Source organism: Dendrobates tinctorius, unplaced genomic scaffold (assembly GCF_039654945.1).
Source record: "Dendrobates tinctorius isolate UK_male_01 unplaced genomic scaffold, ASM3965494v1 ptg000022l, whole genome shotgun sequence".
Lineage (NCBI taxonomy): Eukaryota > Metazoa > Chordata > Amphibia > Anura > Dendrobatidae > Dendrobates > Dendrobates tinctorius.
Window position 1 is genome coordinate 40,806,645 of NW_027361690.1, and position 16,991 is coordinate 40,823,635.

Consider the following 16,991-nt stretch of genomic DNA (forward strand, 5'->3'; position numbering starts at 1 on the left):
TCCGCAAAAAAGTACAAAAATTCAGATCTGGCTGGCTCTCCAATGTAAAATAATGCATATCCTGTAAAATACTCAGGACTAGTTACCAGATAAAAATATAGTGGTTTATTTGGATTCTTCCATCAAAGAAAGGTTATTACAGAAAAACAGGTGAATAAAAATAAGTGAAAGAGATATTGTCCATTGTTCATAGCAAAGCAGCATGTATTCTTCTTTCTCTCCGGGATCTCACATGGCAAATGGCGTCTGTCTCTCAGTTCGGCTTCTTCGTAATAAAGTAACATACCAGCTGTTGAGTTATGTCATCTTGCGTCTGTGTCTCATGATGGTGAGGGAAGAAGAGCGACCTCTACAGTTAGCCATGAATTATATACGTCTCCTAAAGCACGTGGTCTCTACATATATGGAGCTGTCTTTCTACCATGAGCCAAGCTTAAAAATAGCCTATGTCGTGTAAGCTAAAGCAATGTACAGAACTGAGTCTTATAAGAAATTAACGGATTATTAATATTTAACATGTATACAGGTCATACACATCGTGTGCGGTATATAAACTGTAGTGTATGGTGTATACAGGTCATACACATCGTGTGCGGTATATATACTGTAGTGTATGGTGTATACAGGTCATACACATCGTGTGCGGTATATAAACTGTAGTGTATGGTGTATACAGGTCATGCACATCGTGTGTGGTATATAGAGTGGAGTGTATGGTGTATACAGGTCATACACATCGTGTGCGGTATATATACTGTAGTGTATGGTGTGTACAGGTCATACACATCGTGTGCGGTATATATACTGTAGTGTATGGTGTGTACAGGTCATACACATCGTGTGCGGTATATATACTGTAGTGTATGGTGTATACAGGTCATACACATCGTGTGCAGTATATATACTGTAGTGTATGGTGTATACAGGTCATACACATCGTGTGCGGTATATATACTGTAGTGTATGGTGTATACAGGTCATACACATCGTGTGCGGTATATATACTGTAGTGTATGGTGTATACAGGTCATACACATCCTGTGCGGTATATATACTGTAGTGTATGGTGTATACAGGTCATACACATCGTGTGCGGTATATAGAGTGTAGCGTATGGTGTATACAGGTCATACACATCGTGTGTGTGGTATATAAACTGTAGTGTATGGTGTATACAGGTCATACACATCGTGTGTGGTATATAAACTGTAGCGTATGGTGTATACAGGTCATACACATTGTGTGTGGTATATAAACTGTAGTGTATGTGTATACAGGTCATACACATCGTGTGTGGTATATAGAGTGGAGTGTATGGTGTATACAGGTCATACACATCGTGTGCGGTATATATACTGTAGTGTATGGTGTGTACAGGTCATACACATCGTGTGCGGTATATATACTGTAGTGTATGGTGTGTACAGGTCATACACATCGTGTGCGGTATATATTCTGTAGTGTATGGTGTGTACAGGTCATACACATCGTGTGCGGTATATATACTGTAGTGTATGGTGTATACAGGTCATACACATCGTGTGCGGTATATATTCTGTAGTGTATGGTGTATACAGGTCATACACATCGTGTGCGGTATATATACTGTAGTGTATGGTGTATACAGGTCATACACATCGTGTGCGGTATATATACTGTAGTGTATGTGTATACAGGTCATACACATCGTGTGCGGTATATATACTGTAGTGTATGGTGTATACAGGTCATACACATCGTGTGCAGTATATAAACTGTAGTGTATGGTGTATACAGGTCATACACATCGTGTGCGGTATATATACTGTAGTGTATGGTGTATACAGGTCATACACATCGTGTGCGGTATATAAACTGTAGTGTATGGTGTATACAGGTCATACACATCGTGTGCGGTATATAGACTGTAGTGTATGGTGTATACAGGTCATACACATCGTGTGCGGTATATAGACTGTAGTGTATGGTGTATACAGGTCATACACATCGTGTGCGGTATATAGACTGTAGTGTATGGTGTATACAGGTCATACACATCGTGTGCGGTATATAAACTGTAGTGTATGGTGTATACAGGTCATACACATCGTGTGCGGTATAATATACTGTAGTGTATGGTGTATACAGGTCATACACATCGTGTGCGGTATATAGAGTGTAGCGTATTGTGTATACAGGTCATACACATCGTGTGTGGTATATAAACTGTAGTGTATGGTGTATACAGGTCATACACATTGTGTGTGGTATATAAACTGTAGTGTATGGTGTATACAGGTCATACACATCGTGTGTGGTATATAGAGTGGAGTGTATGGTGTATACAGGTCATACACATCGTGTGCGGTATAAATACTGTAGTGTATGGTGTATACAGGTCATACACATCGTGTGCGGTATATATACTGTAGTGTATAGTGTATACAGGTCATACACATCGTGTGCGGTATATATACTGTAGTGTATGGTGTATACAGGTCATACACATCGTGTGCGGTATATAGAGTGTAGCGTATGGTGTATACAGGTCATACACATCGTGTGTGGTATATAAACTGTAGTGTATGGTGTATACAGGTCATACACATCGTGTGTGGTATATAAACTGTAGCGTATGGTGTATACAGGTCATACACATTGTGTGTGGTATATAAACTGTAGTGTATGGTGTGTACAGGTCATACACATCGTGTGCGGTATAAATACTGTAGTGTATGGTGTATACAGGTCATACACATCGTGTGCGGTATATATACTGTAGTGTATAGTGTATACAGGTCATACACATCGTGTGCGGTATATATACTGTAGTGTATGGTGTATACAGGTCATACACATCGTGTGCGGTATATATACTGTAGTGTATAGTGTATACAGGTCATACACATCGTGTGCGGTATATATACTGTAGTGTATGGTGTATACAGGTCATACACATCGTGTGCGGTATATAGAGTGTAGCGTATGGTGTATACAGGTCATACACATCGTGTGTGGTATATAAACTGTAGTGTATGGTGTATACAGGTCATACACATCATGTGTGGTATATATACTGTAGTGTATGGTGTATACAGGTCATACACATCCTGTGCGGTATATATACTGTAGTGTATGGTGTGTACAGGTCATACACATCGTGTGCGGTATATATACTGTAGTGTATGGTGTATACAGGTCATACACATCGTGTGCGGTATATAGAGTGTAGCGTATGGTTTATACAGGTCATACACATCGTGTGTGTGGTATATAAACTGTAGTGTATGGTGTATACAGGTCATACACATCGTGTGTGGTATATAAACTGTAGCGTATGGTGTATACAGGTCATACACATTGTGTGTGGTATATAAACTGTAGTGTATGGTGTGTACAGGTCATACATATTGTGTGTGGTATATAAACTGTAGTGTATGGTGTATACAGGTCATACACATCGTGTGCGGTATATATACTGTAGTGTATGGTGTATACAGGTCATACACATCCTGTGCGGTATATATACTGTAGTGTATGGTGTATACAGGTCATACACATCGTGTGCGGTATATAGAGTGTAGCGTATGGTGTATACAGGTCATACACATCGTGTGTGTGGTATATAAACTGTAGTGTATGGTGTATACAGGTCATACACATCGTGTGTGGTATATAAACTGTAGCGTATGGTGTATACAGGTCATACACTGTGTGTGGTATATAAACTGTAGTGTATGGTGTATACAGGTCATACACATCATGTGTGGTATGTAGAGTGGAGTGTATGGTGTATACAGGTCATACACATCGTGTGCGGTATATATACTGTAGTGTATGGTGTGTACAGGTCATACACATCGTGTGCGGTATATATACTATAGTGTATGGTGTGTACAGGTCATACACATCGTGTGCGGTATATATACTGTAGTGTATGGTGTATACAGGTCATACACATCGTGTGCGGTATATATTCTGTAGTGTATGGTGTATACAGGTCATACACATCATGTGCGGTATATATACTGTAGTGTATGGTGTATACAGGTCATACACATCCTGTGCGGTATATATACTGTAGTGTATGGTGTATACAGGTCATACACATCGTGTGCGGTATATAGAGTGTAGCGTATGGTGTATACAGGTCATACACATCGTGTGTGTGGTATATAAACTGTAGTGTATGGTGTATACAGGTCATACACATCGTGTGTGGTATATAAACTGTAGCGTATGGTGTATACAGGTCATACACTGTGTGTGGTATATAAACTGTAGTGTATGGTGTATACAGGTCATACACATCATGTGTGGTATGTAGAGTGGAGTGTATGGTGTATACAGGTCATACACATCGTGTGCGGTATATATTCTGTAGTGTATGGTGTGTACAGGTCATACACATCGTGTGCGGTATATATACTATAGTGTATGGTGTGTACAGGTCATACACATCGTGTGCGGTATATATACTGTAGTGTATGGTGTATACAGGTCATACACATCGTGTGCGGTATATATTCTGTAGTGTATGGTGTATACAGGTCATACACATCATGTGCGGTATATATACTGTAGTGTATGGTGTATACAGGTCATACACATCGTGTGCGGTATATATACTGTAGTGTATGGTGTATACAGGTCATACACATCGTGTGCGGTATATATACTGTAGTGTATGGTGTATACAGGTCATACACATCGTGTGCGGTATATATACTGTAGTGTATGGTGTATACAGGTCATACACATCGTGTGCGGTATATAGAGTGTAGCGTATGGTGTATACAGGTCATACACATCGTGTGTGGTATATAAACTGTAGTGTATGGTGTATACAGGTCATACACATCGTGTGTGGTATATAAACTGTAGCGTATGGTGTATACAGGTCATACACATCGTGTGTGGTATATAGAGTGGAGTGTATGGTGTATACAGGTCATACACCGTGTGCGGTATATATACTGTAGTGTATGGTGTATACAGGTCATACACCGTGTGCGGTATATATACTGTAGTGTATGGTGTATACAGGTCATACACATCGTGTGCGGTATATATACTGTAGTGTATGGTGTATACAGGTCATACACATCGTGTGCGGTATATAGAGTGTAGCGTATGGTGTATACAGGTCATACACATCGTGTGCGGTATATAAACTGTAGTGTATGGTGTATACAGGTCATACACATCGTGTGTGGTATATAAACTGTAGCGTATGGTGTATACAGGTCATACACATTGTGTGTGGTATATAAACTGTAGTGTATGTGTATACAGGTCATACACATCGTGTGTGGTATATAGAGTGGAGTGTATGGTGTATACAGGTCATACACATCGTGTGCGGTATATATACTGTAGTGTATGGTGTGTACAGGTCATACACATCGTGTGTGGTATATAGAGTGGAGTGTATGGTGTATACAGGTCATACACATCGTGTGCGGTATATATACTGTAGTGTATGGTGTGTACAGGTCATACACATCGTGTGCGGTATATATACTGTAGTGTATGGTGTGTACAGGTCATACACATCGTGTGCGGTATATATACTGTAGTGTATGGTGTATACAGGTCATACACATCGTGTGCGGTATATATACTGTAGTGTATGGTATATACAGGTCATACACATCGTGTGCGGTATATATACTGTAGTGTATGGTGTATACAGGTCATACACATCGTGTGCGGTATATATACTGTAGTGTATGGTGTATACAGGTCATACACATCGTGTGCGGTATATAGAGTGTAGCGTATGGTGTATACAGGCCATACACATCGTGTGTGGTATATAAACTGTAGTGTATGGTGCATACAGGTCATACACATCATGTGCGGTATATAGACTAGTGTATGGTGTATACAGGTCATACACATCGTGTGCGGTATATATACTGTAGTGTATGGTGTATACAGGTCATACACATCGTGTGCGGTATATATACTGTAGTGTATGGTGTATACAGGTCATACACATCGTGTGCGGTATATAGAGTGTAGCGTATGGTGTATACAGGTCATACACATCGTGTGTGGTATATAAACTGTAGTGTATGGTGTATACAGGTCATACACATCGTGTGCGGTATATAGACTAGTGTATGGTGTATACAGGTCATACACATCGTGTGCGGTATATAGAGTGTAGCGTATGGTGTATACAGGTCATACACATCGTGTGTGGTATATAAACTGTAGTGTATGGTGTATACAGGTCATACACATCATGTGCGGTATATAGAGTGTAGCGTATTATGTATACAGGTCATACACATCGTCTGCAGAATTTAGACCCCTCTTCTGGATTCTTCTGTGTGGTTCTTGTATGTGAGGTGATGGCGCTGATATCCTTGTGTTCAGACATCGTTTCTCTAAATTAAAATGTCCACTATTGTACAAATTTTTACAGGATAGACATGAATCTGTATGAGCCAGATTAATTACTACCGATTTTAAAAATTTACTAGGGGGGGCGCCGTTGTGCAGTTCACCTCAGGCGGCAGAGAGGCTAGGTTCACCCCTGGCTGTGTTCTCCCTCATTTGCTGTCCCATTTGAGCTGTCTCCCCCCTGTGCTCTGTCTCTCTCACCCCTGTGTCTGACCGTGTACAGAACATACCACAGCTCCTGGGCAGGGGAGGAAGCAAAAGACAATACTGACATTACAGCAGGAGATTGCAGAGGATACATTTTGTGAAGTAAAATATTTTTTAAAAACAGTTAATTAAATATTTTATCTCCCAAAATGAATCCTCTGTGATCCCCTGCTGTAATGTCAGGATTGTCTTTTGCTTCCTCCCCTGCCCAGGAGATGTGGTATGCTCCGTACACGGTCAGACACAGACAATTTTTAAAATGAACTTTCGTTTTTGGGAAAACCCCTTTAATGTGATCAGCTTCCTCTGCCTGTAGATACGTCACGCATCTGCCTCCAGGATCAGCCGAATGACTCACTGCACCTGCGCAGAATTTGCACAGTCGCAGTGCGAAGGTGTTCCACAGGTGGTACCGCACAAGAGGCTGCATGAGTGTGTGAGTGTGTGTGTGTGGTGCGACTGTGTTCCACTGGTGGTACTGCGCAATAGGTTGGTACCAGCTGCAGTTTCCATATTGAGACACCCATCACTTGGGTGTCCCAATATGGTGGTCTGTGAACTTCCTCCGCCTGGAATTCTGGGATACGTTGACATCTGGACAGAACAGGAAATGAAAACATTACAAGGAAATTATATAAATAGATTATGTTTTTTATTATGTTAATATTGAGCAGAATTAATTTCAGCCTACTGGTTCGACCTCCACAACAGCCACAGTCTGTCTGTAGTTTTCTGTGTACAGATGTGCCCCAGAGCACCTGTGTGTTACTTACGTGACCTATCACATAGTCTAATAGTGGGGATCTTGTGACATGTCACATGATACATCGGGTGCATGTTGGGAGGCCCACGCCTTCTAAAGTGCTTGGGTACTGACTACTCTTAGTCTGCCCCTGGATCTATTGCATAACGTGTTATCCGAGCATGCCCCGGTGTTATCCGAGTATCTTAGCCTAGCTCGGATGATATATTCGAGTCCCTGCGGCTGCACGTTTTGTGGCGGTAGACAGCCGCAACACATGGAGGGATTGCCTGTTTGTTTGGCAATCTCCACATGTCTTGCGACTGTCTGCCACCGCAAAACGTGCAGCCGCAGGGACTCGAATATATCATCCGAGCTAGGCTAAGATACTCGGATAACACCGGGGCATGCTCGGATAACAGGATAAAACTTTATGCAAGCGCGTTTGCTCATCACCAATAAGCAGCTTACTTGATTCCTGATCTGCCAGCTGCTGCAATCAGGTCCTCCATTTTGTCTGATGTCGCTTGCTGACTTAATTGTCCCCTTCACCAGGACATGCAGTACCTCTGTAGCAATCACGTGTTCACTGGGGCAGTACCTCTGTAGCAATCACATGTGTTCACTGGGAATGCGGTCTGCACTTCTAACACCAATTGTGGGATTGCTATTCACTTGAGTGCATTGGGAGGCAAAACGGGAAGCATCTCCTTTTAAATATTCATGCTGATTTATTGGTGCTTCATAAACGAGCGTAACAAAAGAAAAAATAAACAGTCTTTCATTGCAGTCAAAGCAAAGAAAGCGATTATTGACAAAGTCTCTTGAGAGCCAGCCCTGGTCAGACAGGTTGGATAACATCCAGTATACCGGATCAGTCTGGATATAACACACAGACCATGTGTCAAATAATGAACTCAATCTTAACATGTGAACTACATCCACAGGTGGGCTATATGGGCAGCCAGACCCGTCCATCGCTGTGGCTGGCCGTAAAACCTGGCCCAGATGCACCAAACAAACCTCTTAGTGCTATGTGCACTAGAGCAATACTGCAGGTTTACATCATAGATGACAACCACCATGCCTGGGTACACGAATGCAGCCAGGTATGAAACATAGTTTGAAAAGCTGGCTGGGGACTGTAGGGAGAAATGTGACTTGTTTGATACGGCCCCTATTTGGTGTCTGTCCATACTGCTCTTGATGATTGACTGGTCTCTTTATATGCACACATGTGATAGAGACCTGTCAATCAGCCGGGAGGGGACCTCACTGGACTACTCAACTCCATACCTCCCAACTTTTGAAGAAGGGAAAGAGGGACAAAGGCTGCACGCGCAAAGGCAAATTTTAGGCCATGCCCCGATCACACCCATTTCACAACTAGTCACACCCATGTCCACGCCCCACCTGCACCCATTTAGCACTGCTGATCACACTGACTGGTACTGAGGGCGCAGTGGCTAGCATTATGGGCACAATGGCTGGTACTGTGGGCACACTGACTGGTACTGAGGAAAAGAAAGAGCAGAGAGAGAAAAAAGAAAGGAGAGAGAAAGAACAGAGAGAGAACAAACAGAGAAAGAAAGAACAGAGAGAGAGAGAAAGAAAGAACAGAGAGAGGGAGAAAGAAAGAACAGAGAGAGGGAGAAAGAAAGAACAGAGAGAGAGAGAAAGAAAGAACAGAGAGAGAGAAAGAACAGAGAGAGAGAGAAAGAACAGAGAGAGAAAGAACAGAGAGAGAGAGAGAGAAAGAACAAAGAAAGAAAAGGGAAAAGAAAGAGAGCAGAGAAAGAAAGAAATGAAAGATTAGAGAGGGAAAGAAAGAACAGAGAGAGAAAGAAAAAAAAAGATTCTATAAAGATACTATAGCAGCCCGGCTTCCATTGTAGTGCCCACCTGAGCCTCCCAATGCAGGTTATATCAAGATCCGCTCACATGGCCGGTATCTCCGATTCCAAGGCGATCCCGCTGTGTGCGCTGTCGGAGGAGGACATGGTGATGAATCTGAAGCAATCCCTGAAGTGCCTCCATGTTTCGTCACAATCTTCTCCCGAAATAACCTCATTTCCGGTCAGTTACCAGCACATCACTTCCGGTGGAACGTCACGTTTGAGTTTTAAAGTGATCCACGGGGCTCCACCGTGTGTTTCTATGTCCGTGGGAAAAGTAAGCTCCTGGCTGGGACAGCAGGGCAGACTCTCAAAATTGGGACTGTCGCGCTGGATCCGGGATGGTTGGGAGGTATGAATGCTCCCCACCATAGACCTTGTACACGCACAGCTCCGCACACCTCATACACACATGGTTCCGCTTTGTATGCCTCGTACACACACGTCTTTGCTCCGTACACCTCACACACCCTCGGCTCCACTCAGTACACACATGGCTCCACTCCATACACCCCGTACACACACGGCTCAGCTCCGTACACTTTGTATACACAGGGCTCTGTTTTGTACACCCCGTACACACATGGCTCTGTACACTTCATAAACAGAGGGCTCTGTTCCGTACACCTCGTACACACACGGCTCCACTCCATACACCAAGTACACAAACGGCTCAGCTCCGTACACCTTGTGCACACACGGCTCCGCTCCGCACACCCCATACACACGTGGCTCTGCTCCATTCACCTCGTACACACATGGCTCTGCTCCATATACCTTCTGCACACATGGCTCCACTCCGTACACCTTGTACACACACATTCTACTCCATACACCTTGTACACACACAGCTCTGCTACACCCACCCAGTAAACCCCTTCTGACCCCACACATAAACTTCCCCTCATCCAGCACCATGACAACCAGCACAGCAGAGTCCTTCATACACTAAGACCCCTGATCATGTGACGCCTGACTTCTCCCCACCTGTGACCTCATCACAGGTCCTGTTCACACAGAACAGCCTAGCGACATCATTGATGGGATTTATTAGCAGTGAAGGGCTGTGGTAGGTCTCTCTGGGAGGGTGAGGAATGGATGGGGTTGGTGCATGGGAGAGCGTGGCGGCTTATCAGTGCAGTGTGGGAAAAGTAAACTCCCGGCTGGGACAGCGGGACAGACTGTGAAAATCGGGACTGTCCTGCTGGATCCGGGACGGTTGGGAGGCTTGCTCAATTTTCCACCATGGTTCCCGCATTTCCAATTATGTTTTCTCTTACACTCTGTTGATACTATGTGTTCTCTGAATCTACACTGCGTTTTGGCGTAAAACATACCTGGCTACAATCGTGCAGTTCATCCAACATGAATCTAGTGACAGGTTCCCATCAAATGTGACAACTTGCAGCAAATTGTGCCACACTTTAGATGTGGAAAAGTGTTTTAAAGAAGCTATCCAGTAAGTATAATGTTGGACAAAAGTGTGGAAAGATTCACCAAGTGTATCCTCCAGCATGATCCACTGTGATAAAATTGGATGTTTCAGGCTGGGTTGTCTAAGTTTGCACTTCCTATATTGGACAATTTTAGTTCTTCTAACCCATGTGTTTTCAAACTCATAATGCAAATTACCTTTACGCATTCCGTCATTGCTGTATTTTTTGTGTAATTGGTATATATTTTATTTAGTGAGTTGCAGTTTGCTATTTTTCCAGCAGATGGCGATATGTTACTCTGTGCGCCTTCTGTTAGTTGAAATCTTACAGTGGAGATGTTGAAGACTAGAATAAATAATTATGCTAAGAGAAAACTCAGAACAACATACCACATTTTCAACTTTATTTTCACAGGTTAAAATAGAAATCATTACATATAACTATTTCTTTCCATTTTCATCAGTGACTTCAAGTTTCCATTGTTTTACTAAATGGAATAGGGCATTGCAACTGAATGAATGAATGACAATTAATGACATTTTCTATGAGAAAAATCCCGTTAGGCTACATTCCCACATTGAGGATTTTGTGAGTTTTTGATGCTGCAGTATTTTTGCACCTAATGGGTAAGTTGGGTTACTTCAATTTTTTTCATTGCATTTTTATTGTATTTTTTGTCTGTTTTTGGTATGTCTTGTTTTAAAGGGAATCTGTCACCAGGTTTTTGCTACCTCATCTGAGAGCAGCATAATGCAGGGAAAGAGACCTTGATTCCAGCAATGTATCACTTAGATTACTGGGTGCACCAGTTGCGCTAAATTAGGGTTTCTCTGCTGTAGATGTAGCAGTGCTCAAAAGCTATCCCTGCCCATGCCACTGATTAGCAGCTTTGTATGTACATTGTATATTGACAGCAAACTGCTAATCAGTACTGGGGGCAGGGTATCACCAGGATGCACATGTGACCTTAACCCATAAGAGATAATCTCCTGCTGATAAAACACTAATAGTATTGAAGCTACAGCACACAGCCTAGTAAGTGACAAATCACTGAAATTAGTGTCTCAGCCCCTACCTCATGGTGTTCTGACTAAAACCTGCTGACAGATTTCCTTTAAATAAAGCTGCTTTGTCTTTGCTACTCGCTGGCATTTGTCTTTGGCAAAACATTATTGATACAGTCATGTGCAGTTTACATGCACTTTTAGTACGTTTTCCCCCACAAAATTGCATAAAAAACTCATATGCACTTTTTACCTGTGTTTTTTCTGCAACTAATATAAGTCCAAGGGGAAAATCTGCACATAAAATTCAGCTTTATCGCAAAAGACATTGATATGTTTCAGATTTGAAAAAGGCCAGTCAGTTTAAGCCAGTCAGTTTAAGCCAAATAAAGAAAACTACAGTGGGCAGGAGATTTCAATAAATCCCATCCACTTTGCCGGATGCGTTTTTGGTGAAGCAAAATTTATGCAGATTCAAAAATTTATTGTGGGAACTTAATCTTGTTGGGACCGATAATGCAAATATTTATCTCTTTTTATTATGCAAAACAACTGAACAAATTAAAACTGAATAATGATTAATAAACTGCACATTAGAGAAATCTGACACCTCACTGTATGTGATCTTCCGTTCATGTGAACATCAATTTCTGAGCAGCACCAAAGGGGCAGGATAGAGACACAGGGGCAGGATGGAGACAGATGGGGCAGGAATATGGAGCAGGATGGAGACACATGGGGCAGGGTCATGGGGCAGGATGGATATGATGGAGACAGATGGGGCAGGATCATGGGACAGATGGGGCAGGATCATGGGATGAATGGGGCACGATCATGGGACAGATGGGGCAGGATGGGGAGATCATATGGGGCAGGATGAGAAATCACATGGGGCAGAATGGATGCTCATGATGGATGGATGGGAGAACATATGGGCCAGGTTGGGAGAACATATGGCTGGAGCCAGGAATGAGACACACGGGGGCCAGGATGGGGTATGTTATTACTATAGGGGCTAATTAAGGGATATTATTACTGCAGTAATGTATTTATTTCATTTTTTGAGGATACTGTTTTAAATTGGGGATGCCATCCTAGTACTGTGCAGAGTGACACTGTCGCCTTTTTTTTCTTCATCTGATGTAGTTTAGAATTTTGAAAAAATAAGTAATGTGTTCTGCAAAGCAATACTGTAGATAACTGTGTTATTTCCTCCAGAGACGAGCCCTGGCTGGAACAAGTGATGGCGGTCTGTGCTGGATGAAGATAAAAAGTGAAGATGAAGGACTTCACCTAGAGAGGTCACTGGTGAGTCCGTATGATACATGTACACTGACACTATACACTGTATACTATATACAGCGGTCCTGTGTACAATGTCACCAGTGATCACTGTATTACCTTTACACTATACGCTATATACAGAGCTCCTGTGTATAATGTCACCAGTGAGCACTGTATTACCTGTGCACTGACACTGCATACTAAGTACAGATCTACTGTGTATAATGGCACTTATGGTGATATTAGCACTGTGTTTTTTTTATTACTGATGAGTATTGTAGTATTCAGTCACTATGTGGTGGTAATATGTTGTCCGGCCATGGTGTGGTGGTATTTGTCCCTTGTATGTGCTATTACTTGGTCACCATGTGGTGGTACTATGTGATCTGGACATGGTGCAGTGGTATTTGTTCCTTGTATGTGCTATTATTTGGTCACCATGTGGTGGTACTATGTGATCTGGACATGGTGCAGCGGTATTTGTCCCTTGTATGTGATATTATTCAGTCACTGTGGTGGGAATATGTGGTCTGGACATGGTGTGACAGTATTTGTACCTCATATGTGGTATTAAAGGTCACTATGTGGTAATATGGTGTCTGATCATGGTGCGGTGGTATTTGTCCCCTGTATGTGATATTATTGGTCATTTTAAAAATTGAAAAATAAATAAAAATATACCTAAATTGTATTGGATATTTTAACAAATATTTAATAGGTTAGAGTAGAGTAGGGCCCGGCCAAAAGAGTCTACCTTGTCGGGGTGGCGGCTGAAAAAAATCTTTTGGCCAAAACAAAAGCTGCTGGCTACATGTTTGATCTGGTGATTGGAACTGTTAATGTGTGATTGATGAGAAGTGGAATTTTTCCTAGAGAGCGGTGGGACTGTGGACAGTTCGAGGGGTGAAGGTGGGGCTTGGGTGGAGCCTGGACGGAGTCTCAAGGGGGCCCCGAAAATGTTGCCAGTAATGGGCCCCAAAATTCCTAGTGGCAGTCGTGGTGTGACTACTCCACTAGAAATAGACTAAATCAGTGTGCAGTGATAGCTTATCATAAAGAGTACAATCTATCTAGTTCTGTATTTGGTAGCACTATGACTTTACGACCTGACAACTTACAACTGTCGATTGATTTTTCTTAAGCTTTGCTTTGTTGAATCTTCTTAGGTCATATGTTTGTATTTTGTGTGCAAATGCTTTTTACAGATTCCATGCTTAGTAGCAACAGGACTTATTGCCTCCATTTATATATTTTGGAAACAGAAGCAGATGCCACTTGATAAAAAAGTAACTGCAGCACAAACAAAATGACAGAGAGAACCATGACAAAATTTGGAAGAAAATCATGATTGCACTGTGTTTGACTCGAAGTATGTAATAGATTCTGCTTCCAAGTTTGTGCGAACCATAAAGGTCAGCCTTTTTGGCATCTGTGAGGCTTCTGGAGAGAGGTGACCCAGCCCTAGTCAGTCTCAACCTCTATATTATTCTCTGTTACTCTCCCTTCAGAGAAATTATATTGTTAAAAACAAGGTGAGAAATTTTCCCAAGGGTCATGAAAAGGGACACCACAAAGACCCATTTTGATCTCAGCTATGGCCTCCACTCCACTTTGTATATTCTTGTCTTGAATCCCTGTTTCCTTAGTGGTATTGGTAGTGGTACTGGTATTGAAAGGTAACTTCACATCTCAGAGAGAGAGAAGAGTCTGTGAGTACAAATTCATGACGAACTTTGACACTCTCAATGCAGGAATGAATGTGTCGCATGGATTTATGTCTTTTTACATCAATTAAGTAATTTGCTCCTAAGATCTTGTGGGGGCATCACAACACAGAACCAGACTGCAATCAGAGGACCATAAAACATCCAGACTCCTTATTTATGAACTGTTCCAATATTTATATCTATCCCTCTCCAATAATGATAATTCTGCTTCACGTCACTTGTCTTATCTATTGCATTTTTTCTGTGCTGTATTATGCATAAATATGTGATTCTTCACATTCTTTATTAGTCAATGCCTGATGAGACCTGAGTAGTCTCGAAAGCTTGCAATTTGTTACCATCTTTTCAGTCAGCCATTAAAAGGTATCAACCACTGAGGACTCTTAATTCTGAATATTTTTCTATATACTGGCTAACATGGTACAAAGATATACATCTTTCCTGTTTCCTTAGTGTATAGCAATCTAATGTAGAGTTGCACACCACTCAGATGTTTCCTTTCTTTCTCTGTGTGTCTGTGATGTGCTTGAAGGAGGCTGGCTGATTGGTTCAGTTGTCTAGGTAAGCCAGACCCCTTGATACTAGTTGGTGGTGCTGGACCATCTGCTGAGACGGGTGTCCTGTTACAGCTACACATGCTGAAGGAGGATTGTAATCAGCCATTAAATCCTCTCACATCTTTCACAGGTAGCATTTGCATTAGTGGTAACTAATTTTTGTGAAACTCAAAAGAAGATAACAATGAAGAGTTTGTGGAAAATCTCAAAACCTAAAATAATCTTGGCTGTAACATGTCTTTAAACATTAATTTTTTATATTCTCTTCTAGACTTTTTTTCAACAAATTGCAGAGAAGTGAATGATGAGCACGGTGAGAGATTTCACCAAGATATTGCAGCTATGGAGAAAAGATCTCAAGGATGGAAAATGTAATTCATCAATGCTTGCCAATTACTGTTGGACAATTGTAAGAGATGATCCCATGCAAGAGTTCAAGAGGCAAGCGAAAAAGAGTAGTTATTGAATGAGGACCAAATTTTGTACTGCAATTTCTGTAACTGTTTATAATAGGGTTTAGTCATGTTTTAGTTATTTGAATTGTTGCTAAGTTTCCTATAAATAAATATCAGGAAATTGGTATAACAAATTTTTCTGCATATTTGTTTGCAAAAATAATAATGTGTTAAAGTACTGAAAGTTTTATGCATTAAATACCGTATACACTGTGTATAAGCCGACCCCCCCCCCCCCCATTTTGCCACAAAAAATTGGGAAAAATTATTGACTCGCATATAAGCCTAGGGTTAATGGTGGTCCAAGAAGATGCTCCATAGATAACCCCCCCATATGCTGCTGCACAAAGGTTAATGCTGGCCCAAGAAGATGCTCCATAAATACCCCCCATATGCTGCTGCACAAGGACTAATGCTGCCCCATAAGATGCTCCATAAATACCCCCATATAGTGCTGCACAAGGGTTAATGCTGCCCCATAAGATGCTCCATAAATACCCCCCATATGCTGCTGCACAAGGGTTAATGCTGCCCCATAAGATGCTCCATAAATGCCCCCCATAATATGCTGCTGCTCAAGGGTTAATGCTGCCCCGTAATATGCTCCATAAATACCCCCCCATATGCTGCTCCATAAGATGCTCCATAAATACCCCCATATGCTGATGCACAAGGGTTAATGCTGCCCCATAAGATGCTCCATAAATACCCCCACATGCTGCTGCACAAGGGTTAATGCTGCCCCATAAGATGCTCCATAAATACCCCCACATGCTGCTGCACAAGGGTTAATGCTGCCCCATAAGATGCTCCATAAATACCCCCCATATGCTGCTGCACAAGGGTTAATGCTGCCCCATAAGATGCTCCATAAATACCCCCCATATGCTGCTGCACAAGGGTTAATGCTGCCCCATAAGATGCTCCATAAATACTCCTTATTTGCTGCTGCTGCAATTAAAAAAAAAAATGACATACCTCTCCATCGCTGGGGGCCAGGTGCCGGTGTCCTGAGCCCCCGGCACCGGCGATATTTACCGGCCCCTGTTCCATTGCCGTCCACCACTGTGTCTCCCGGGTCTCTGCAGTGATGTTCATTCATCAGAGGGCGCGCACACAGCAGGAGGACCCAGAGGCACAGCATCGCACGGCGATGGAACAAGGACAGGTGAATATTGCTCTGCCCCCGTCATACTCACCCCCTCCTGGCGCACGGTCTTCTCTGCAGCCCCTTCTTCTCCATGGGTCGTCTGCTTCCTGCATTCAGCGGTCATGTGGTACCGCTCATTAA

The 16,991-nt window shown here is 42.3% G+C and overlaps 1 protein-coding gene across 2 annotated transcripts in view; it reads left to right on the forward strand.

Moving 5' to 3' along the window:
• FURIN (furin, paired basic amino acid cleaving enzyme) overlaps positions 1-15,834 on the forward strand; it is a 334,609-nt gene extending 318,775 nt beyond the window's left edge. Inside the window, exon 16 of one of the 2 annotated variants that reach the window (XM_073568621.1) lies at positions 15,517-15,834. In XM_073568621.1, coding sequence (XP_073424722.1) covers positions 15,517-15,620 — 104 coding nt within the window. In that variant the 3' untranslated portion in view covers positions 15,621-15,834. Of the gene's footprint in view, positions 1-11,136; positions 11,283-15,516 lie in introns of those variants that run through there. The other variant, XM_073568624.1, reaches the window with a different exon arrangement.
• Positions 15,835-16,991: the final 1,157 nt, after the last annotated feature.